The sequence below is a fragment of the Cervus elaphus genome, chromosome 23 (assembly GCF_910594005.1).
Source record: "Cervus elaphus chromosome 23, mCerEla1.1, whole genome shotgun sequence".
In the NCBI taxonomy this organism is placed as follows: Eukaryota; Metazoa; Chordata; class Mammalia; order Artiodactyla; family Cervidae; genus Cervus; species Cervus elaphus.
In genome coordinates this window covers 29354043-29380557 of record NC_057837.1, presented here as the reverse complement: position 1 = coordinate 29380557, position 26515 = coordinate 29354043, and the positions used below count along the sequence as shown (strand labels likewise).

Genomic DNA, 26515 nt, shown 5'->3' with positions numbered 1-26515 from the left:
CGCAGTGAGAAGCCTGCACCATAACTAGAGAAGAGCCCTGGCTCTCTGCAACTTAGAGGAAGCTGTGCACAGCAATGAGGACCCAGCACAGCCAAAAATAAACATTTTTTATTAAAAAAAAAAAAAAGAATGATCCAGTTAGTCTGCTGAAAGTTAAATTCTCTGCTGACTCAGAATGGAGGAAAATACACTTAGAATCAATAGTTTTCATCAGAGATGCCTGGGCCAGTGCAGGCACTGACCAGGAAACAGTTAAAGTGCATTTCAGAGCAAAGATGAGAAGATGACAGTGAAAGAGATTTGTGAGTGTTTCATTAACCAATAGTATCTTTTATTCATCACCATGTCTACTGGTGATCAAAACTCATCAGAAAGGAAAACAATGACTTGATTTCCCCACTGCACTTCCATCCTTCCCACCACCCTCCCTAAGGAAAATGAAATTACTTACATGAGGAGGGCTTGCACTTGACACAAATAAATGTTCTGGTTCTAGATTATATTTTTCTTTCAGATGTAGTGCAGTAAAAAAAGCAATATAAGATCCCATACTACATTTGGGGAAGAAAAACATGACAATAACTATTCAATGAAATTCATAATACATCAGAAGTCCACAAGAACTCATAAACACAGCAATGATCATGAAACAGACCGAAGGAGAGCTTACATTAGTTGAATAATAGCTAACTTATTTGTAAATGGTAGGTTTTCAATGATTTGCAGCAACATCAGCAGTGTTTCAAGACATCCTAGATAATTCAGACTAAGATGGAATACTGATTTCCACCATGTCTTGAAATTAATTTAAATTTCCTTTCCTCCCTGAAAGATAGATGTCACTATGTATTTAATATTTATCAGCAGTTTTCAAGGTATAGTCTGGGGACTTCCAGGAGTTCCTGTCACCTTTTCAGGTGGTCTGTGAGGTTAAAGCCATTTTTAGAATATTGTTAAAATGTTTCCCTTTTAAACTCTCATTTTCTTTTTTTAGGAGAGCATAGTTGAGTTTTCCATACACCACGTGTGTCATGGGTTATCAGCACAGTTGGAATGCAAAAGAGAGAATCTTAGCTGCCTTCTAATAAGCCAGACATGTGTGCCAGAGTGTACCAAATGTGTGCCAAAGTGTAAAATAGTGCCACTCTTCTCACAGTGCTTTTTTGGGAAAATACAGTCTTGCATAAAGTATGTATTCTTTATAGCAGCATATAAGGGGATTATTAATGTTAAGTATCTTGAAAGTTTCATAGTTTTATTTTCTAATATGGTAAATATTGATGGATAAACCACACATAAAATCTCGTTGATCCCCTCAATGCTTCCAGAAGTATTGGGTTGGCCAAAAGGTTTGTCTGGGTTTCTCCATACCATGTTACAGAAACACCTGAACGAACCTTTTGGTCAACCCAGTATTAAAGCAATGCCAGGAGTAAAAAGTTTGTGAACTGCTGTAGACATTATGTAGTTATATTTTGTAGACAGTATTGATCAAGAACATTTTTTGCAACTATCTTCAAGCAATGAACAAAGGAAACTCAGTTCCATGGTCATTGCCGCTGGAGTGTAAACTGAAGGTGATTTGGAAATTTCTATCAAGTGCTCTATCAGTGTGTATGTCATTAACCTAAATTCTGGACATGTGGTCCTTAAGAAATTTATAAGAAATGTATACTAAATTTTCTACAAAAATGTCACCAAAGTGCTTTTATAACAGAAAAAAAGATAGAAATAATTCTTCTCTTAAAAGGAATTGACAAAATCATCTTGCAGCGATTACAGATCTCCATAGCAATAGTTTAAGTGGGGGGAAAAATTAGGAAGAAATATAAAATAGGATCCCAACACGCAAAAATACTATGGAGCCACATCAAAATTCTGAAGGATTATCTGGGATAATGGATACTTTGATTTTTCATTTTTTTTTTTTTTTTTGCTCAATCGTATCTGTAAATATATATAATACAGGAGCCAAAATGTACTGAGTCCTTACCATAATTAATACCAAGTAATTTATGGTTATTATTCATTTAATCCTCAGAAATGGAGCCATTATCATTCCGGCTTCCCAGAGGAAGAAACTTAATTCAGAAACCCAAGGAAGTTGCCAAAGGTCAAACTGAGTAAGAGGCAGACAGAATTCTGATATTTATGATTTAACCTTAAAATCCTACAGATTAGCTTAAGAAATACATACTCTTTATATCCTTTTTAATTTTAAAAATAAATGGGATACACGTTGCTGCTAGAGACTTGATTTTACAAATCTTAATGCTTTCTGCCTAAAAGGGAAAAAAAGTCAGATGATTGTACAGACTGGCCAATTGTAAGAGCCATGGCTGGTCAGAGTTACCCAACATGCTGGGGCTATTTTCAAAAGAGAAGATACCAAGAGAAGCCTAGGATCTACACACTCCTGAAGGAGAGGTTTCCATTCATTTCAGCACTAGGCCTTTCCATCTTTTCGGTCCCTACTAGGACTTCTTTCAGTCTGACTTTCTCATTTGAGAAGAGCTCTAACCATACTGAATCCATCATTCTTTCAAGCAGTGGTGAAACATCAAAACCAAACTAAAACAAAGGCACACATCCCAGAAGACACAGAGGACAACGTTAACCATGGATCTGTGGTGGAAAAAAGTCCCCCAAATGTTTTTCAAAACAGAGGTTTAAAAACAACAACAATAAAAAAAAAAAAAAAAAAAAACAGAGGTTAAATACCTGTGGCCAAAAAATGCAAAATTTTCACCCTGGATGATCGGCAGTAGGGCACAGGCAATTTCATCAACCACCTGATGCATGTCACTTGCAAAAGGTTCGTCAAGCCGACTTTCTCTCCCAGCAAGCCGTATGGCATGCACTGGAAGTAAAGGAAGACGGTTAATGTGTGCAGATGGTGGGAGGGTTGCTGTGATACTGTGAAAGGGCTTAAGTTAATATGGTGGGAAGAGTTTCAAAGATGTGAATAATATTAGTCAAATGTAAGGAGAGAAACATTTTAGAATTTGCTGATTAAATAACACAAGCTATAGCAGACTACATATCTGAAAAATACTCTCCAACATTTAGAATTTTTTAAAAAACGTTTAGAAACACTGGATGAATCACATGCATGCAGAGTTTGGCTCACACTAAGGTAAATGGTATAACTAGAAAAGAGAAAAAATAAGAGGGAATTAAAAATTCCAGTCAGGAGCCCATTACACAGAGTGAAGTAAGCCAGAAAGATAAACACCAATACAGTATACTAATGCATATATATGGAATTTAGAAAGATGGTAACAATAACCCTATATGCAAAACAGAAAAAGAGACACAGGTGTATAGAACAGACTTTTGGACTCTATGGGAGAAGGCGAGGGTGGGATGATCTGAGAGAATAGCATCGAAACATGTATATTATCAAGTGTGAAACAGATCGCCAGTCCAGGTTGGATGCATGAGACAAGTGCTCGGGGCTGGTGCACTGGGATGACCCAGAGGGATGGGATGGGGAGGGAGGTGGGAGGGGGGGGTCAGGATGGGGAACACATGTAAATCCATGGCTGATTCATGTCAATGTATGGCAAAAACCACTACAATATTGTAAAGTCATTAGCCTCCAACTAATAAAAATAAATGAAAAAAAAAAACTGGAAAAAATAAAAATAAAAAAAATAAAAATTCCAGTGATGAGCCTATGCTAACAGAATGATTGTCTATGGCTTCTTGTTGTTCAGTCGCTTAGTTGAGTCTAACTCTTTGTGACCCTACGGACTGCTGCACACCAGGCTTCCCTGTCCTTCATCTCCCGGAGCTTGCTCAAACTCGTGTCCATCGAGTTGGTCATGCCATCCAACCATCTCATCCTCTGTCATCCCCTTCTCCTCCTGCCTTCAATCTTCCCCAGCATCAGGGTCTTTTCCAATGAATCAGTTCTTTGCATCAGGTGGCCAAAGTACTGGAGTTTCAGCTTCAGCATCAGTCCTTCCAATGAATGTTCAGAACTGATTTCCTTTAGGATTGATTGGTTGGATCTCCTTGCAGAACAAGGGACTCTCAAGAATCTTCTCCAATACCACAGTTCAAAAGCATCAATTCTTCAGAGCTCAGCTTTCTTTATGGTCCAACTCTCATATCCATACATGACTACTGGAAAAACCATAGCTGTGAAGAGACTGACCTTTGTCAGCAAAGTAATGTCTCTGCTTTTTAATATGTTGTCTAGGTTGGTCATAGCTTTTCTTCCAAGAAGCAAGCCTCTTTTAATTTCATGACTGCAATCACCATCTGCAGTGATTTTGGAGACCAGGAAAATAAAGTCTGTCACTGTTTCCATTGTTTTCCCATCTATTTGCCATGATGTGATGGGACTGGATGCCATGATCTTTGTTTTTTGAATGTTGAGTTTTACGCCAGCTCTTTCACTCTCCTCTTTCACTTTCATCAAGAGGTTCTTGATGAGGTTCCTCTTCACTTTCTGCCATAATGGTGGTGTCATCTGCATATCTGAGTTTACTGATATTTCTCGCAGCAATCTTGATTCCAGATTGTGCTTTGTCCAGCCCGGCATTTCACGTGATGTACTCTGCATATAAGTTAAATAAGCAGGGTGGCAATATACAGCCTTGATGTACTCCTTTCCCAATTTGGAACCAGTCCATTGTTCCATGTCTGTTTCTAACTGTTGTGTCTTGACCTGCATACAGGTTTCTCAGGAGGCAGGTAAGATGGTCTGGTATTCGCATGTCTTAAGAGTTTTCCACAATTTGTTGTTCTCCACACAGTCAAAGGCTTTAGCATAGTCAACGAAGCAGATGTTTTCCTGGAATTCTCTTGCTTTTTCTTTGATCCAACGGGTGTTGGCAATTTGGTCTCTGCCTTTCCTAAATCCAGCTTGAACATCTGGAAGTTCTCGGTTCATGTGCTGTTGAAGCCTAGTTTGGAGAATTTCGAGCATTATTTTGCTAGCGTGTGAAATGAGTGCAATTGTGCGTAGTTTGAACATTCTTTGGCATTCCCTTTGTTTTGGATTGTAATGAAAACTGACCTTTTCCAGTCCTGAAGCCACTGCTGAGTTTTCCAAATTTGCTGGCATACTGAGTATAGCACTTTAACATCATCATCTTTTAGGATTTGAAACAGCTCAGTAGGAACTCCATCACCTACACTAGCTTTGTTTGTAGTGATGCTTCCTAAGGCCCACTTGACTTTGCCTTCCAGGATGTCCAGGACTCTAGGTGAGTGATCACACCATTGTGGCTTGTATCAGGAATATAAGACACCAAGTTTCCAGGGTGGCTGAGAAGGACAAGGCATTGAAGTGCCTTAAATTTATGAGAAAGGCAAATAGACCAATGGCACAGAATAGAGAGCTTAGAGATAGACGACATACGTGTGGGAACTTACTTTTTGACTGTGTTGACATTTAAAATCAGTGGGAAGGAAAGTGTAGGTCTCTGAATAACCAAGTCAGCTGATTATTAACCTAGCTCTTACATGATATAGAAAAGTCAATTCTAGCTTGAATATGACAAAATGCTTAAAAATTGATAGAAGAAAATATTGGCAAATAACTTTGTGACTGACAGTTAGGGTATACTTTTTACAGTAAGCCGTAAGAAGTGCAAACTTTAAGAGAGATAAACTTGACTATATTAAAATTTAAGACTTCCATGGATCAAAAGACAACATGTGAAGAAAGAAATGGCATAGACTGGGAAAGACATTTTAACCTCCACTACCTAAAAAATTAGGGTCATAAATATGTAAAGAATTTCTAGACATCAATAAAAAGAAGAGAATCAATTGGAAAAGTAAGCATAAGAATCTGATGAGAAACTCACAGGAAATGAAGCATAAATAGAAATATGAGTTTGAGCAAAATCCAGGAGATTGTGAAGGACAGGGAAGGGTGGCCTGCTGCAGGAGTCCATGGGGTGGCAAGGAGTCGGACACAACTGAGAGACTGAGCAACAGCAAGAATATATACATAAGAAAAACGCCCAGGCGCATCTATAGCAAGGATTGCTCCGTTTAAAATCAGAGGAATTTATCTTGTAATTGGAAGTTGTACCTTTTGACCACCTTCACCCCTTTCTTCCAATCACTTCTGTTCTCTGAATTTGTTCTTTTAGATTCCACATATAAGTGATACCATATAGTATTTGTCTTTCTCTGTCTGACTTATTTCACTTAGTACGATGCCCTTAAGATCCATCCATGATGTTGCAAATGGCAGGATTTCCTTCTTTTCAGCTCAGTATTAACTATTATTTCATTATCTGTCTATCTAGATATCACGTTTTCTATATCATTCATCCATCAGTGGACACTTAGGTTGCTTCCATGTCTTGGCTATTGTAAGTAATGCTCTAATGAACATGGGACGTGTAGCTATCTCTTTGAGATAACCAGTTTTGTTTCTTTCAATATATACCCAGAAGTGGAATTGCTGGATCACATGGTAGTTCTATTTTTAATTTTTTGAGGAACTTCCATACTGTTTGCCAGAGTAACTTCACTAATTCATATTCCTACCAACAGTGCTCAAGGGTTCCCTTTTCCCCGTGTCCTCATCAATGCTTTTGTCATTTTGGGAACCAGCATTTTAACAGGTGTGAGGTGATACCTTGTGGTTTTGATTTGCATTTCCCTGATGATGAGTGATGTTGAGCATCTTTTCATGTACGTGTTGGCCATGTAAGTTGTCTTTCAGAAAACATCTATTTAGTTCCTCTGTTTATTCAATTTTAAAATCATTGTTTTTTGGTATTGAGTTGTATGAGTTCCTTGTATGTTTTAGCTATTAACTCCTTCTTAGGGGTTTTATTTGCAAATATTTTCTCCCATTTGGTAGGTTGCTTTTTCATTTTGCTGATTCTTTTGTGGTGCAGAAGCTGTTTAGTTTGGAGTCATCTTGTTTATTTATCTTACTTTTGTGTTTGGGCTGTAGGTGTCATCTCTGAAAAATCGTAACCAAGATTAATGTCAAGGAGCTTTTTCTTTGTTTCCTTCTAGGAGATTTATAATTTCAGGTCTTATGTTTGAGTCTTTAATTCTTTTTGAGTTAATTTTTTGAGTGAGTGATGAGAGTGGTCTAGTTTCATTCTTCTGTGAATATCCAGCTTTCCCTGCACCATTTATTGAAGAGACTGTCTTTTCTGTGGACTTTCCTGGTGGCTCAGCTGGTAAAGAATCCACCTGCAATGCAGGAGACCTGGGTTCGATCCCTGCGTTGGGAAGACCCCCTGGAGGAGGGCATGGCAGCCCACTCCAGTATTCTGGCTGGGAGAATTCCATGGACTGTATAGTCCTTGGGGTTGCAAAGCATCCAACAAAACTGAGCGACTTTCACATCGCTCTCGTCAAATGTTTGTTGACTATGTATTTGGGAGGTTATCTCTGGACTTTCAATTCTATTGCATTTGCCTGTGTGTCTGTTTTTATGCCAAAGGATACTATTTTGATTACTATGAGTACATTCTAGGGATATAATGTACAATATGGTGACTATAGTTAACAATATTGTATTGCATATTTGAAAATTGCTAAGAGAATAGATCCAAAAAATTATCACAGGAAAGATAACTGAAACTATTTAAGAGGATAGATGTTAACTAAACGTACATGATGATCATTTCACAATACATACATGTCAAGCTATGTGGTTCAGCTTAAACTTATTCACCATGTGCAGGCATGTGTGTGTGTGTGAGTGCGCTCAGTCACTCAGTCATGATGACTCTTTCAACCCCATGGACTGTAGCCCGCCAGGCTCCACTGTCCATGGAATTTTTTAGGCAAGAGTATTGGAGCGAGTTGCCATTTCCTCCTCCAAGGGATCTTCCCAATCCAGGGATTGAACCTGCGTCTCTTGCGTTTCCTGCCTTAGCAGATGGATTCTTTACCACTGTGCCACCTAGGAAGCCCCAAGCTTCTTCAGTCATTTACATCTCAATAACATTGGAAATAATAGAACAAAATCAGAATAATTTCATGCACAGATTGGCAAAAAATTTAAAGTCTTGGCAATAACAGTGTTGTCAAGGGTATAAAGGGATTCGAATTTTCATGTGCTGCTTTGGCAGTATAAATCTTTGCAGTTCCTTTGGAGGACAGTTTGAAGTAGAGACATTCCTATTCCAATACCCAGAAATTCCACCTTTAAGTATAGACTTTTACCCATGCATGCATGAACACATACAGTTGCCCCTTGAACAACAAGAGTTTGAACTGGGAGAGTCCACTTATATGCAGATTTTTTTTCAATAGTAAGTATACAGTACTACAAGAAATGCAGCTGGTTAATTCCACAGATGCTGAACCCTGAAAACAGAGGGCCAACTACTCATTATACATGGATTCTCAACTGTGTAGAGGTTCAGCATCCCTAACCCCTGCACTATTTAAAGGTCAACTGTATATGAGACTGCTCACAGAAGTTATTACACATAGCAGAAAAAGACCTTAATACCTATAAAGAGAAGACTAGACACATATAGTCACACAGTGGAATAATATATACGAGTTAAAAGTCAGTGAAGTAGAGAGTCACATATTCAAGGGATGAATCTCAGAAAAACAGAGGGGAAAAAAGCAAGCTTCAGAGGAACATTTACAGTATGTTACATTTATATAAAGTCAGAAAAATATGTGAAATATCTATCTTAGACTGTCAACTGTTGATTGAAAACCTCATACGAAATTACCTTCAATAATTTGTAAAATATATTTATATATTAGTAAGAGGGCTCTCTTCTTCTAGTGCATGGGTTTTGGGGAGACCTCCATGGCAGAGTGTTGGTACCTGGAAATGGAGAGAAAGGGGCTTGGAAAGCATGAGGGAGCAGAGTTGTAGTGGCTGAGAAAGGCACCTTGGAAAGGGAGGAACATCCCTTGGAGGCCTGATGGCAAAAATAAAGAAGGAAGTGACTGAAGATAAGAGCCCCACAGATGCCAGGTAGCATCAAAGAATCAGAAGAATGAACCCCCCCCAACTCCACAGTGTCCTTTATTTATAAACTGCACTTCACTTATAGTGACAGAAGAGGGCACCCTTGAACTAATAAACAGAGTAAGCAACTAATTGCCTCGGGCTACCCCCTGCTGACGGAGAAGGCAATGGCACCCCACTCCAGTACTCTTGCCTGGAGAATCCCATGGACGGAGGAGCCTGGTAGGCTGCAGTCCATGGGGTCGCGAAGAGTCGGACACGACTGAGAGACTTCACTTTCACTTTTCACTTTCGTGCATTGGAGAAGGAAATGGCAACCCACTCCAGTGTTTTTGCCTGGAGAATCCCAGGGACGGGGGAGCCTGGTGGGCTGCCGTCTATGGGGTTGCACAGACAGAAGCGACTTAGCAGCAGCAGCAGCACCCCCTGCTGAATGACCTGGGTGGTTTTTCGTTTTTTCATACAGGATTTTTTTTTTTTTTTTTAAATTTCTGGGGTAGTTTAAACTCATACATGGTTCAATATTCAAGAGGTACAAAAAGGCTTGCAGTGCAAGAATCTCTCCAAATCTTGCTCTTAGCCACCTAGTTATCCAGCTGCTGCTGCTAAGGGCAATCAAAGGTATCAATTATTAATATAAGCCTTGAAAGGTATTTTATGCATATGTTAAATGTAAGTTCATTTCCTTCCTCATCCCCTCCTTACAAAAATGTAGTGTATGAGTCCCACTGTTTAAGAACATGAGTTTATTCCTCAAAACATCTCAAAGTTCCAGAATGACCTGTTTTTGTGGGTCAGGAAAATCCAACATACTTCATCATGAGTAGAAGCATAACACACAAAACAAAGTAAGAGTCAAACTTTTTCAGCTAATGATTGAAGATGCTTTTTAAAAAGCTCACAAAGCAAAGCAAACAACACAAAACTCTAATATAAATTCAAATGAGAAATTGCAGACATGAAAAAACACTATAACTCAGAAATTGAAAATCCTGAACAGAAATAGTCAGACAGTTGCACAAAGGGGTGACAGAATACTGGAAAGAAATTGATTAAAGGGACAAAAATTATTTTTAAAATGACTGAATGTTGTCTGCGAGGTAATAGATGCAATGTATTTAAATGGATATGGAGGACAGGAATAAAAGAGCTGGGAATAAGAAAACAAAGAAAAAAGGAAAAGAGCCCAAAAGAAGGTGATAATCACAAAAGTCAGAAAGTGTTCCAACACAGGAACAAATGGTGACTCTCAAGAAAGGTAAACAAACTAAAATACTGGTAAAGAACTAATATTTGAAATTATAATCCATGTAAATGTCCCTGAAATATAATGACATGAAACTGTGTGTTGAAGATAATTGAGGAAACTGGGTGAGGCATAGTTGAGAACAACTTTGCAACTTTTCCATAAATCTAAACCATTTTAAAAAATAGTTGTATTTTTAAAAGATTAACAGAGATCTTAATCAAAAGTAAAAATAAAATCTGAAGCAAATATTTCAAAAAGTAGTATTGAAAAGGCAGTAGTAATTGATACTTGATGGTTTCTTAGACTACGCTATTGAACCAACTTTCCAGGATCTAGGACCTAGAGAGTGTCATCTCTAGTGAGGATAACGCTTACTTACTTGAGACACTTCACTCAGAGATTGTCGTCTTCCCTGGTAGGGGAGATGACAATCTCTGAGTGAAGTCAGACACAGGAAGACAAATATATGGTATTGCTTATATGTGAAATCTAAAAAACTATAAATGAACTTATTTACAAAACAGATGTGGAGTCACAGATGGAAAAAATAAACTTACCAAGGGATAAGAGGGCTATAAACTGGGAGACTGGGGTTGACATGTATACACTACTAAATATAAAATAAGTAACTAATAAGAACCTGCTGTATAGCACGGAGACCTCTACTCAATACTCTGTAATAGCCTATATGTGAAAAGAGTCTATAAAAAAAGAAAAGAGTCCATATAGGTATAACTGAGTCCCTTTGCTACACACCTGAAACTAACACAGCATTGTAAATCAACTATAATCCAATAAAAAAATTTTTTAATGTCTTACAGCAGAAAAATCCTCTCATTGAACAGGTAGGGAAGCTGAATAACACGCACGCACAGTACCTGTTTGAAGGCATCATTGAACTGCTGGGGCAACCTGGACCTCCCTGAAGAGAGGAAAACTCTGGAGAAGTGAAGTGCAATTTCTCCAGCCTCTTTCCTGCTGTAGAGATATGTCAATTACCTGGTACAGGTTGCAAGTTCTAGACTGCAGGTGGAGGTCTACTTTTTCTTTTTAAGTTTCTGTTAGAATATAATTGCTTTACTTTTAAGAGGCCAAGAAGTCAGCAGCACTGTATATATTCCCACAGGGCTAGAGAGGGAAAAGTTGGAAAAGTGCAAGTCGCTCAGTCGTGTCTGACTCTTTGCAACCCCATGGACTATATGATCCATGGAATTCTCCAGGCCAGAATACTGGAGTGGGTAGCCTTTCCCTTCTCCAGGGGATCTTCCCAACCCAGCGATTGAACCCAGGTCTCCTGCATTGCAGGTGGATTCTCTACCAGCTGAGCCAAAAGCTGGAAAACAGTGCTGTAACGTCAGCCAAGAATTAGATGCTGTGACCTCAGATATAAGGGACTTCCGTGGTGGGTTAGACTATAAACCATCTATTGCAAGGTAGGAGATCTGGGTCTGATCCCTGGGTGAGGAAGATCCCCTGGAGAAGAAAACGGCAACCCACTCCAGTATTCTCACCTAAAGAATCTCATAAACAGAGGAACCTGGCAGACTACAGTCCATGGGGGTCCCAAAGAGTTGGACACAACTGAGCGACTTACAGTTTCAGAGAGGTAAGAGGTACAGTGTTTTGTCCCTCAAGGCTTTTGACTTATCTTAAGCTACCCATGTCCGGGAATAAGAAAATATAATCAGAAAATGACTTAAAAGAAGAGTGGTGTTTAATTCACTTTCATGCTGCTGTGAGAAAAAAAATTCAAGTTCACAGTCCACCAATAAGAAAGTACCTGGGACAGGGGCTTTCCAGGTGGCTCAGTGGTAAAGAATCCACTTGCCAATGCATGAGACGCGGGTTCGATCTCTGGGTCAGGAAGATCTTTTGGAGAAGGAAATAGCAATCTAGTTCAGTATTCTTGCCTGGGTAATCCCATGGACAGAGGCTGATGGGCTGCAGTCCATGGAATCGCAAAAGAGTCAGACATGACTTAGAGACTAAACAACAACAACAATAAAAAAGGAAAGAAAGAAAATTCCTAAGACAGACAGGGTAATAGACAGAGAGACAAGGGGCGTAAAAAAGTTGAACAGAGTCTGAACAGAATCTCAGTGACCTATTGGCCTTAACAAATGGTATAACATGTTTAATTCGGTAACAGAAGATAGCAGAATTTCTTACTCTGGAAGTAGAAAAATGACAAAATTGCTCTTATTGAAGAGCAATCTTGAGTGTCTATTAATATTAACTATCCCCCAGTAAGGAAATCTGTATTGTTTGTATGTGCATCTTATCTGACCGTGCAAATTGCTGTAAAAGTTCACATACCTTCCACGGAATTAGGAATATCTTGGCCCCATTTGGCAAAGAAATTGGAGCCACCTCCTCCCCAAGGAAAGCAAACCAGCCTAAAAAGTGCATTACGATTCTGGTATAAGCAGTTCACAACTTTTTCATTCCTAGGGAGAAAATTCAAATATTTAACATGATGTAAAGTAAGTCCACCTGTCCTAACTGATTTAGGTGTGTTTTAACAGAAATTTTTATTCATTATAAGGAGACTGTATTCATATATAAAGGGATCACCTTTTTTTTTTCCCAACAAGAACAGCCAAAAAAATTTTTCGTGGATTCATTTTTAACAGTTAGTATATATAAACTTTGATAGATGTAAGTGAAATAGTCAAGTATCTATATGTAATATTTAGGAAATACATTTCATATGCACATTTAAAAGGGATAGACATGCTCATTTAGAAATCACCTTTTTCCCAATTCAGGGAATACTTGTATCTACACAGTTTTATCTCAATGTCTTCATGATTTCAGGTCATCTGTAAGTTTTCCAAAGCATGTAATTTTCACTCCCTTCTGAGTGTTAATTAAATACACCTTTTTGTATCTGCATATAATCATTGGAAATTTCACCACAGTGTCCAACTATCCTTCCACCTAGTATTCCAGATAATTGCTTTTTAAAAAATTCAATATATATATATTCAATATAAATATATGTACAAAACATTCAATATATATACGTTTGCATCATCCATAATTTAAACACTTCCTGTAAAGTCTTCACGTTGATCATTAAATTATTTACAAAGTTATATAGTCTTGCCAAATGTGAGATAATCAACCCTACTATCATGATTAAATCTCTCTTGCCTCTCTCTTTTTTAAGTTCCCATTTAGTCAGTTGATCTCTGTGCTGTGTTGTGCTTAGTCACTCAGTCATGTCTGACTCTTTGTGACCCCATGGACTGTCACCCTCCAAGCTCCTCTGTCCATGGGGATTTTCCAGGCAAGAATACTGGAGTGGGTTGCCATGCCCTCCTCCAGGGGATCTTCCCAACTCAGGGACTGAACCCAGGTCTCCTGCATTGCAGGTGGGTTCTTTACCAGCTGAGCCACCAGAGAAGCCCAAGAATACTGGAGTGGGCAGCCTATCCCTCCTCCAGGGGATCTTCCCAACCCAGGAATTGAACCAGGGTCTCCTGCATTGCAGGTGGATTCTTTACCAGCTGAACTACCAGGGACGCACCCCCAGTTGATCTCTACAAGCATCCAAAACTAACAATGATTGAGATTTTGTCAGGTTTACATGTATTCCTTAAAGAGGATTTTGGTTTTCATGATAAAAATAATAGAACGCTACTAATTATGAGAAACTTTACACAAACTTAAGCATAAGTTAAAACCTTTCTTGGGGGGAAGAATAACTTATGGAGAAAAACTCCTTGGCTTGTATTAGGGCATTTATGTTAATAATAGCTAATTTAAAGAGAAAAAAGGGCATTTTTTTTTAAAGGTTTTTTAATGTGGGCCATTTTTAAAGTCTTGATTGAACTTGTTACAGTATGCTTTTTATGTTTTGGTTTTTTGGCAGCCATGGGACATGTGGGATCTTAGCTCCCTGACCAGGGATCAGGCCCACTGCACTGGAAGGCAGTGTCTTAACTACTGGATGGTCAGGGAAGTCCCCTCAAAGGGGTAATTTTAATGTTTTCTTTTGAAGAGGGACATTTTGTACTTGAGGCTACATTCCTTCTAACTAAAGGAGATCAATCCTGAGTGTTCATTGGAAGGACTGATGTTGAAGCTGAAACTCCAATACTTTGGCCACCTGATGCGAAGAGCTGGCTCATTTGAAAAGACCCTGATGCTGGGCAAGTTTGAGGGCAGGAGGAGAAGGGGATGACAGAGGATGAGATGGTTGGATGGCATCATCGACTCGATGGACATGGGTTTGGGTGGACTCCGGGAGTTGGTGATGGACAGGGAGGCCTGGTGTGCTGCAGTTCATGGGATCGCAAAGAGTCGGACACGACTGAGCGACTGAACTGAACTGAAATGATTATCAGCAAACTCACTGACCATGGATCAGCCCTAAATAAGAGCTTCATAGCTATCAACCATTTACTGGAAAAACACTAGAGTCATTTTTTAAAGGAGTACAAAACCTTCCATAGTGCCTTCCACAGTTTGGTAAAAACTGCATAGCTAATGGGTGAGTTTTCTGAATCTTATTTCTGGAAGCTATTGAAGAGTCTAGAAAAATGACTTGAATTCAACATTACTTTAAAACAAGTCCATATTTTTTAAAGCCAAGGAGCCCTACTTCAGTCTATTTCAATGACTTGCATTCTCATGAACAAAAATATCAGAATAAGTATAGACTTGCCATACCTGAAGACTATGTAATCAGCAGAAGTAGTTCTGCTGATTACAGGAGTTCTATAAGGAAAACAATACAAAGCCATAAACACAAAATTAGGTTTAGACACTTTGATCATTGCTGTTTTTTTTAGTTGCTAAGTCATTTCCAACTCTGCAACCTCGTGGGCTATAGCCCTCCAGACTCCTCTGTCCATGGGATTTCTCAGGCAAGAATACTGGGTTACCATTTCCTTCTCCTGGAGATCTTCCCCACCCAGGGATCAAACCTGTGTCTCCTGTGTTGGCAGTCAGATTCTTTACCACTGAGCCACCAGCGAAACCGTTTGATCATTAGTTTCAAGATAAAACCACCTTTCTTTGCCTTGGGGGTGGGGGTAGGAGCTGCTCTTCACTTATTTAGAGCCGGGCCAGTGTCGCAGTGGGTCCTCAGAACCCACATTGATGGGGTGCCTACCCTCCACAGCAAACCCACGGTGAAGATCTCACAAGAAGGTAGTGCCTGGGAGGGTATTGCTCATTGCTGTGAAGCCTGGACAGTTAGCAGAACATTCTCATTCTTGGGCTCTTGCCTGTCCTCTGCCTCCGTCCAATCTCCTGTGTCTCCTGAGAAAAACAGACGCAGACCAAGAAAAGCTAACCTTCCCAAGCCAATCCTCTGGGTGGAAGCCTTCTGCCTGCACTTGCCTTCTCTTTGTCTTCCCCTTCTTCAGTTCTGGTTTCGGTTAAATCATAAAATTCTAAGACTTTAGAGTTGAGAGGTATTAGAGCAATCATTTAACCCACTATCAACAGCCTGATAGCTCAGTTGGTAAAGAATCCACCTGCAATACAGGAGACCCAGGTTTGATTCCTGAGTGGGGAAGACCTGCTGGAGAAGGGATAGGCTCACTCCAGTATTCTTGGGCTTCCCTTGTAGCTCAGCTGGTAAAGAATCCTCTCACAATGTGAGAGACCTGGGTTTGATCGCTGGGTTGGGAAGATCCCCTAGAGATGGGGAAGGCTACCCACTCCAGTATTCTGGCCTAGAGAATTCCATGGACTGTGTAGTCCATGGGGTCACAAAGAGTCAGACACGACTGAGCGACTTTCACTTTCAACAGCCTAGTGACTAAGGCTGTGGAAACAAAGAGATCTGAATTCAAACCCGTTGATACGACATTAGGAAAATGACCTGAGTGACTGAAAATCTCAATGTCCTCATCTATAAAATGAGGACAATCATAGCGTCTTCCTTACACTTTGATTAAATGTCTCAAAAATACTCAGCATGGTTTTAGGAACCCACAAAACAAAAATGAATGTTTTCTATTAATCCTGGTTTGACAGTTGGAGAAATTGAGGTCAAGAGATGTTAGGTTACTCGCCCAGGGTCACCCGGCCAGTGACAAGTCAGGAATTAGAACACAAGTCCTGTTTATCCTAAGAGCTATTTCCCCACTTTATCCTTCTTCTTGTTTTCTCAGCATCAACAAGCAACAAGTGGACCCATAAGTGGCAGGGAGTGGATAGCATACCTGGGAGGCTTCAGATGACAGAGCCAGGGACACAGACCTCTACTCTACTTCTGGATGTAAATGGAATCTTACTTTCACATTTGTAGCCAAGTCATGGATTTACAGTTTCACATTAAGCTCACCACCAAGTCAGTACCATTTTACACAGTGAGTAGTTGGTACCATTTACTATACCTTACAGGACTTCCCTAGCGGTCCAGTGGTTAAGACTCTGCACTTCCAGTGCAGGGTTCGGTCCCTTGTGGGGGAAACTAGGATCCCACATGGTGTGGCAAAAACACAAATACCTTGCACTAGGGAGAATGGCCATCAAATGAGGTCTCTCTGAGAAGCCCCTTCCCATGTAAAAGGGCAACCTCCAGAGGCAGAGTATTTGAGCACCTGGGATTGGAAAAACCCAGACTGCACACAGTGACATACCTGATTGTCTCAGCTTTGTCTCTGCTCTCCATTTGTTGAGGAAATGGTACAAAATTGCTGCTCTCAGGAACTTTCTGGCCAGTGCCAAATTCAATACCTCTTTGGATATAAAACCTCTGATCAGCCTCGAGCACACTTTGAAATCTGTTGATTATTGCTCCAAGCCCTATTTGAAAAAAAGAAAAAAAAGAGGAGAAGAAATGGATTAGAAGCAACATGACAGATGTTATGTTGGAGTCGCCTGCCTCAGCTCACATTCAATCATCAGTAAGTGTTTCCATTAGCTGAACCCCTGGCTAGGACAGAGAAAGACAAAGATGCAACATTTCTAAAACTCTAGCTAGTAAATGCCCTGCAGCCAAATCAAACCAAGAACACTCAATACTGACTAGAAAATTGGGGTCTGAGGAGAGGTTTGAGTTTAAAATATTGGTGTCTTCATTTTCTAGATATTTACAAAATTTTAAAACTTAAGGAAGAATTAGGAGGTCTTAGAAAAACTTTACTGCTAATACCAAACTTCTGGGACGTCCCTGCTAGCTCAGTGGCTAAGAAACCACTTCCAAAGCAGGGGACATGGGTTCAACCCCTGGTCTGGAAAGATTCTATCTGCCATGGAGCATCTAAGCCCATGCCCCACAACTGCTGAGCCCGTGTGCCTAGATCCTGTGCTCCCCAACAAGAGAGGCCACTGCAACAAGAAGCCCATGCACCGCAACAAAGAGTAGCCCCCACTCACTGCAACTAAAAAAATCGCACACACAGCAATGAAGACCAGTGCAACCAAAAATAAACAAATAAATAAAAAATGAAATATCAAACTTCCAACTCTGCAAGCTACAAATATTCAGAAAAGAAAGGAAGAATAATTACCCCCCCCAGTGGACTTTATCCTTTTACTTCCTAGAAGCTCCTTGAATCATGTCAAGGCCCTGGATCACTCAGCTGTGAGCCTCAGGAGTGTTCCCCAGAGACCAGGCTGATCTCTCAGTGTGCTGACTTCTTATAGTGCAGTGCAGAGCACCTGGAGGAACTGAAAGACCTGCTTAACTAGGGGAAGAGAGTTCCTGGAGGCGGGGATCAGCTTGTCACTCAGGTTGTTTTCTTAGTAAGAATGGCCTGGAGAAATTACAAATTCTCAAAAAACACCCCACCTGTATGATTCATTAGGATTCCACTGACTCCTTAAGTAAGGACATAAAATGCCAGAAGAGACGGCTTTGTCTACCAAGAAAAATTGGCAATCAGAGGTTGGATGCATATTTTTTGTGTTTATGACTGAAGGCTGTTACTGAGGGCTACAGAACGGCAGTAAAATGAGGCTAAATTCCACCAGCTGTTTTTAATAGAAATAAGTAAAACCTATTCTTCTTTCTGATATCATCTTATTTTTGACTTGGCACATTATAGGCAGGAGAAGTGTTTACTTTTACTTAATAGGTCTTCCCTGGTGGTCCAGTGGTTGAGAATTTGCCTACAAATACAGGGGACATGGGTTCAGTCTCTGGTCCAGGAAGATCCCACATGCCACAGAGCAGCTAAGCCTGTGTGCCGCCGGTGCCAAAGCCTGCACACGCTAGAGTCTGCTCCACAACAACAGAAACCACCACAACAAGAAGCCCATGCACCACAACTAGAGAGTAGCCTGCGCACAGCAACAAAGACCCATCGTAATCAAAAATAAATACAAATTAAAAATTTACTCAATAGACTTTTTTTTTGACATGTCAATTGAGTAAATGTCAATTTACTCAGTTGACATTTTACTTCAATAGATATCACTGAAGTCCTGGGTCATTTCTCAACATTTGGAGTTATCCTCAGATAAAAGTGATAGTGACTCTGTCCTCAAGAAAAAAACAATAGAAGTGTCTATTTGATTGAAATCCTGGAGGAGAGAAGAGAGGGATGAGGTAGGGACAATATTCAGGAGACAGTGGCTTAGATTTTCCCACAACTGATACATTATACCAGTCCAAAGAGTAAAGATGCCCAGCACATTCTGAGCAGAATAGACTAAAAAGAAAAAAATGTATGTAATGATGAAACTGGAAAACAAAGACAAAGGGCAAATATTAAAAGCCCAGAGGATGAGGGGATGGACTATAATCTGGAAGGAACAGCAGAGTGGAAAGCTAGCACTAATCTCTTCAAGTGCTAAAAGAAAAATTGCTAAATTGGGATTTTCAGAACAACTCTCAAGGCAGGGAAAATCAGAAGAATCAGACTTGAAAGAGATCAAAACCTGGAGCAGAAGGATGTAAAACTCACCTCCCCCCAAGTCTACACAATGTTGGAAAGATGGTCTCTGCAATAAATGGTGCTGGGAAAACTGGACAGCTACATGTAAAAAAATGACACTAGATCATTCTTTAACTCCATACACAAAACTATGCTCAAAATGGATTCAAGGCCTAAATGTGAGACTGAACACTATAAAACTCCTGGAGGAAAACATAGGAAAAACACTCTGACATAAAGTGTAGCAACATCTTTTTTGACTCGTCTTCCAGAATAATGGAAATAAAAACAAAAATAAACAAATAGGGTCTACTTAAAAGCTTTTGCACAGCAAAGCAAACAATAAACAAAATGGAAAAACAACCAACAGATTGGGAGAAAGTATTTGCAAATGATGCAACCAATAAGGGATTAGTCTCCAAAATTTGCAAACAGCTCATGACACTTAACAGCCTCAAAAGAAATAACCTACTCAAAAAATGAGGAGAAAGCATAAATAGAAGACATTTCTCCAGAGAAGATATACAGATGGCCAATAGCACATGAAAAGACATTCAAGATCACTAAGTATTAGAGAAATGCAAATCAAAACTACAATGAGATATCACCTCACACCAGACAGAATGGCTATCATCAAAAAAGCCACAATCAATCAATGCTAGAGAGGGTATGGAGAAAAGGGCACCTCCTACACTGTTGAAAATTGCTAGTTTTCAGTTTAGCAAGTTGCATAGCATGGCCAAAAAAAAAAAAACCCAAATAAACAACAACATCAAAATCCAGATGCGGAAAAATTCCTATTGAAAGCTAACTGGAAAATAGCAGAAGGACTCCTGTAACAATCAAGGCTGTAAGAAAGATACACACATATTTGGGTAAAACAGGAAGAAAAACATTGGGTCAGGACCTGTGTCCCTTGAAGGGGGCTAAGAGGAGAAAGGGGATTGGACGTGTGGACGCTGCCCCAGGGAGTGAGCAGGTCAAGGCTCAGACTGAGCATCCCTGTCCTGGGGTCCTATGTGGAGAGACAAGCCCCCTTGCCTGGTTGGAGAATCTCTGGCACAGGTAAAAAGGCTGGAGCAGCCCGGACACCACTTAGGAATGCACAGGTGCTGGCTGGCCCCCAGGTAGGATGGGGAGAGGTCTTCCCCGACCACCTTGCTGTGTTCCCCAGCCTGCATGGAGCAAATGTAACAACACTCATATCAGGCAAAATAGACTAAAACAAAATCTATAACAAAAGGCAAAGGCATTATAAGTAAATCAATACAAGAAGAGGATATTACACACATAATACAGGAGCACCTAGCATATAAAGCAAATACTGAGACATAAAGGGAGAAATTAACAATAGTACAGTAATAGTAGTGTATTATTAGTATATTATTATTATAATAATACAATAGTAGTAGCATATTAGTAGTATAGTATTATTATAATAATGCATTAATACCCTCTGACATCAATGAAGAGATCGTCCAGATAGAAAATCAGGCAATAGTGGTCTTAAGTGACGCAGTACAGCAGTTGGACTTAATCTATAGGATATTGCATCCAAAATCAGCAGAAACATATTCTTCTCTTTTCTTCCCTAAAACTTTATTTATTTATTTTTGGCTGTGTGGGCTTTCTTTAGTTGTGGTGAGCAGGGGCAACTTTCTAGTTGCAGAATGTAGGCTTCAGTAGTTGCAGCATCCAGGCTCTAGGACAAAGGTTCAATAGTTGCAGTGCGTGGGCTTAAGTTTCACTACAACAAATGAGATCTTCCTAGATTTTGGATTGTACCCATGTTTCCTGCATTGGCAGGCAGATTCCTTATGACTGAGCCTCCAGGCAAGTCCTCAGCATCACTAATTACTGCTGCTACTGCTGCTAAGTTGCTTCAATTGTGTCCGACTCTTTGCAACCCCATAGACGGCAGTCCACCAGGCTCCTCTGTCCCTGGGATTCTCCAGGCAAGAATACTTGGAGTGGGTTGCCATTTCCTTCTCCAATGCACACATACATGCTAAGTCGCTTCAGTCATGTCCAACTCTCTGCAACCCCATGGACAGCAGCCCACCAGGCTCCTTTGTCTAGAGACATGCAAATCAAAACAACAATGCAGTATCACCTCACACCTGTTAGTATGGCTGTCATCAAAAAGTCTACAAATAATAAATGTCAGTGAGGATGTGGAGAAAAGGGATCCCTTGTACACTGTTGGTGGAAATATAAATTGGTGCAACCGCTGTGGAAAACAGTAGAGGTTTGTCCACAGAGCTACCATATGATCCAGTATATATATATCTAGAAAAATGAAAACACTAATTTGAAAAGCTGCATCTAACCCAGTGTTTATAGCAGTACTATTTCCAGTATCCAAGACATGGAGGCAAGCTAAGTGCCCATCAACTGAGGAATGGATAAAGAAGGTATGATACAGAGATAGATGGGCTTCCCTGGTGCCTCAGATGGTAAAGAATCTGCCTGCAATGCAGGAGCCCTGGGTTTGATTCCTGGGTTGGAAAGATCCCCTGAAAAAGGGGATCTCTACTCCAGTATTCTTGCCTGGAGAATTCCATGGACAGAGGATCCTGGCAGGCTACAGTCCATGGGGTTGCAAAGAGTTGGACATGACTGAGCAAATAACACTTTGACTTCATATATATAGATATCACAATGGAATATTACTTAGCCATAAAGAGGAATGAAATTCATGTTGCAATTTGCAGCAACACAAATAGACCTAAAGATTATAAAATAAGTTAGACAGAAAAAGACAAATACTGTATGATACCACTTATATATGGACTCTGAAAAATAATACAAATGAGAGTATATTCAAAACAGAAACAGATACATACGTATAGAAAAACCTTGGGGTTACCAAAGGGGAGAGGAAAGGGGGAGGAACAAATTAAGGATCTAGTGGTAAGAGATACAGACAACTAAGTATAAAGTAGAAAGCAACAAGGATATATTGTAAAGCACAGGGGATTATAGCCATGGTCTTGTACTAAAAATGGAGTATACTCTGCAAAAATACTGAATCACTCAACTATACACATGAAAATAATATAATATTGTAAATCAACTATACTTCAGGAAGCAGAAGCAGGGCAAAATAAAGACATTTTCAAGTGTCTTTTCTAAGTTTGCCACCCAGAAGACATTCTCTAAATTAAATTTTAAAGGAAATATATACTTTGGGCAGAAAGTAAGTGACTGCAGATGGGAGATTTTGAGATGCAAAAAGAAATTTAAAAAGACAATGGTAAATAAGTGAGCCAATGTAAATAAACATTAATTGCATAAAGCAGTAACTGTAATTTCTAGTTGGCCTTAAAATATATATGGAATTAAAATATTGAACAAAATAATGTATATGTCAAGAGCAAGTAAAGGAATTTCTTTTTTTTTCCTTTGAGGTTTTATTAAGTTTAGACTGATAAGTATGCATGTTTTAATTTCTAAGGCAAGTTTCTTGAAAGAACAGAAACATACCATATGCCACCCAAACTGGAAGAGAGGACTGTTTAGTGAATCAAAAAGAGAAAAGTAAGGAAAAACATAGAAAACACAATAAACACAGGTAAACATAGAAAACACAGGTAAAACAAACAGAAAACACAATACAAGATAGCAGATTAAACCCCAAATATCACTGCCTGTGCTTTTTAAAATATTTTCATTTGTTTGTTTGACTATGCCAGCTTTTAGTTGTGGCACACAGGATCTTTAGTTGTGGCATGCGAACTCTTAGTTGAGGCACGTGGGATCTGGTTCCACGATCAAACCCGGGTACCCTGCACCGGGGGCGAGAAGTCTTAGCCATTAAACCACCAGGGAAATCCCAGTTTTATATTACATATTAATGGGCTAAATTCTCTAAGTATGATACAAAATTGTCAGGTTGAATTAAAAAGTAATCCAGCTATAATGCTGGGTATATAAGATGTATCTAGGAAGATATCATTCTTAAGATTTAAAAATAATTTCAAATGTAAAACAGTCAATGCCAGGCTCTGGCACAGAGGAAGCATGTTCTGAAATGGTTTGGCTACCAGCTAGGCAATGGAAAAGAAGGCCTGCGGAATGGCGTGTGAGAGAACAAGGCGGAAAGAGCAACAGGTGCCTGAGCCCCGGAGGTGAGCTGGTGCACGGTAACTGAGAAATCAAAAGGATTTGTGCACGGATGGAAGGCGGAGCCTGGATGTAAGTAGGAGGCAGATTGTGGACAGCTTTGTGAGCAAGCAATCTGAAGAATTTGGGGCTTGGTCTTAAGACAAAGAGAAGATGACCTGCGTCATCTTTCAGGGTGATGGCTCTGATGACAAGGTCACGGCGAAGAGCATGTTAGGAGGCTGTTGTAATAATTCAGGAGAGGAAGGATGATGCCTTGGGCTAACATTCTGACATTAAGAAACACTCACAGAACAATTGTGAAGGGCCAGGCATCACTCACACTTTTAACGCGTTGTCTTTTATTGTGGTTGCTAATTTATTAATGTGGCCGTACTGGGTCTCGGTTACAGCACACGGGATTTTTGTTGTTGTTGTTATTTTATTTATTTAACTTAGGCTGTGTTGGGTCTTCATTGCTGCGAGGGCTTTCTCTAGTTGTGGTGAGCAGGGGCTACTCTCTAGTTGTGGTGCACAGGCTTCTCATTGTGCTGGCTTCCCTAGGTGCAGAGCACAGGCACGGACTCTAGGCGTGTGGGCTCAGTAGTCGCAGCTACCTGGGTCTAGAGCACAAGCTCAGTAGTTGTGGCACATGGGATGAGTTGCTCTGTGGCAAGTGGGACTTTCCTGGATCAGGTATCGACCCTGTGTCTCCTGCATTGGCAGGCAGAGTCTTTACCACTGAGCCACCAGGTAAGCCCAGCACACAGGATCTTAACTGCAGTTTGCAGGATCTAGATCCCTGACTGGGGATTGAACCTGGGCCCCCTGCATCGGAAGCTCAAAGTCTTAGCTACCAGACCACCAGGGACATCCTGTGTTAAGTCTTTTAACTTTTACAGTTATGTGAACATTCTTCCCCCACATGATGAAGGTATTATTATTATATTATTTTTCTATTATAAAATTGTATTTGTGTATAAGTTTTTATATATGTCTCTACACACACACACACACACACACATGCATATTGTGGCTGCACTGAGTGGCTTGTGGAATCTTAGTTCCCCAACCAGGGATTTTACCCACACCCTCGAAGTAGAAGCACAGAGTCCAAACCCACTGGACCACCAGGGAATTCGGAAGGTATTATTATTACCTACATTTTAATTTAAAGAAACTAAGGCACAGAGAGGTGCAGTGACTAAAAGACATATGTTGGCAAGCAGTAGACCCAGCTAGTCTGGCTTGAGAAGCTCTTAAACCCCAGTGCCCACCTCTACTGTGCGTTATGTGCCACGACAGCCTCCTTCCCTGGCATCTGTGGGATCTGGTGCTTTATTAGACATGGTGAGTGTGGAAGAGCTACAAACAGTGTGACTCCCAGCTTTCTGACTTAACCAATGGATGGGGTATGTGGCGGTGCCGTCAGGTCTTGAGATGGAAAACAGGAGAAATGGTCTGTGGGGAAAGGCGAGGTGTTTAGTATCAGATTATTAAGGTTAAGTGTTAGTTGCTCAGTCGTGTCTGACTCTTTGTGACCCCATGGAGTGTGGCTCACCAGGCTCCTCTGTCCATGGGATTCTCCAGGCAAGAATACTGGAGTGAGTTGCCCTGCCCTCCTCCAGAGATCTTCCTTGCCTAGAGTTCAAACCCAGGTCCTACATTATCATTCCCAAGGTGGACTCCAGTATTCTTGCCTGGGCAGTCCCAGGGCCAGAGGAGCCTGGCAGGCTACAGTCCATGGGGTATCAAAGACTCCGAATGGACTCAACAGCAACATCTGTGAGGCACCCATGGAGGGATTTCCAGAGAGTATTCGACCACAGGGACTTGAATCTCAGGGGTGTGTCTGGGTGTACCTTAAATTCATACTACACTACTAAGTATTTTAAATGACCCAAGTTTGTTCCTTTTTTATGCCTGAGTAATATTCCAATCAGCAGCTTCCTGACAGGCATCACTGAGTACAATTTAATGGCAGAAACCAAACAGGTCTCTGGTTCCCAAGAGAGAAAGTTTGCCCCACAGTGCTCATTCCTACTGGGGATGCTGAGCCACAGCTGCACCGTCTGGCCCTCTTGCAGCTTCAGCCTGAAACTGGCAGCTGTGTGTTAGAACAGCTATTCCCCATGGTCCATCGTGGAACAGGATTGGGCTTCTCTTGGCAGGGAGGCAGTTTCTACCACGGACCAAGGCCTATGAGCTGAGTCCCACTACAGAACAGATACCCTACAATGAGTGATTGCGAACACTGCTCTCTAGTACCGTGGCGGCCAGCTGGCACCAGCACTTATGAAGAGTGGCCAAGAAGGAAGTGGCTTTTGCATTTGTTAAGGAAGATTGGCACCATCTGAGCTTACCATAAAGCTTATGGGGAAAGTGCTGATCATGTGGACTCTGTGAACCAAAATTGCATGTCATAGTCCCAAGGGCCATGATTGTGAAATGAGTCTTGCTGCAGAGGTACTGTGGCAATTACTAATTACTAAGCTAATTACTAAGAGTTAATTACTCTAATTACTAAGAGCATTCCAGACAAAAACTGCTTGAGCAACTTCTTTGAAGTTTTTTTAAAAGTTTGGCCTCACTCCAAACTTTTTGAAGTCATGTGGGATCTTAGTTCTCCAACTAGGGATCAAACCCACGACCTCTGCATTGAAAGGCAGAGCCTTAACCCTTGGACAACCAGGGAAGTCCCCCTGGATTGAACCTTAACCTGAAACAAAATGTCAGAAATGGCACACCATGGATGGTTCAAGACTGTGTTTGTTACTGGCTTTATCTATGCTGTGTCAATGTCTGTTTCCTGAAGCTGCTGTAATAAATCACCATAAACTGGTGTGCAGAACAACATGAGCTTATTCTCTTACCGTACTAGAAACCAGAAGTCTAAAAGGGGTCTTAATTGGCAAAACCAAGTGGTTTGCAGAGCTGTGTTTCTTTTGGAGACTCTAGGAGGGGAGAATCAATTTTTGGCCTTTTCTAGCTTCTAGGGGCTTTATGTGGTTTTGGGGGGGCTTTTGGCTTCTGCCTTACCTCTCTCAGACCTCTGCTTCTTTCATCACATCTCCTCTGACTCTGACTTGTCTGCTGCCCTCTTTAAGGACCTGGGTGATTTCATGGGGTCTGCTGAGGTTTTTCAGGTTAATGTCCATATATCAAGTTCTTTATTTAATCACATCTGCAGTGTTTCTTTAGCCAGGTAAAGTGCCATACCCACAGGTTCCAGGGTTAAGGATGTGGCTGTCTTTGGGGTCAATTATTCTACTGTGGTAAATTTTTTAAAAAGCACGATTGGGTTCAGAAGACCTACTATGCTCAGCACCTACTGGTTTGTCAAATCTGGAAAATGATAGACCAGCTTTGTGATCCTGACCAGAG

At 40.5% G+C, this 26515-nt stretch overlaps 1 protein-coding gene across 8 annotated transcripts in view; it reads right to left on the bottom strand.

Moving 5' to 3' along the window:
* The window catches only part of LOC122681693 (S-acyl fatty acid synthase thioesterase, medium chain-like), a 39347-nt gene that overhangs the window by 8117 nt on the left and 4715 nt on the right, over positions 1 to 26515 (bottom strand). For all 8 annotated transcript variants that reach the window (XM_043884067.1, XM_043884065.1, XM_043884070.1 and 5 more), the window contains 4 exons: positions 16787 to 16952; positions 12501 to 12631; positions 2722 to 2860; positions 452 to 551 (listed from right to left, as the gene is read on the bottom strand). In XM_043884067.1, the coding sequence (XP_043740002.1) occupies positions 452 to 551; positions 2722 to 2860; positions 12501 to 12631; positions 16787 to 16818 (402 nt within the window). In that variant the 5' untranslated portion in view covers positions 16819 to 16952. The remainder of the gene's footprint in view (positions 1 to 451; positions 552 to 2721; positions 2861 to 12500; positions 12632 to 16786; positions 16953 to 26515) is intronic.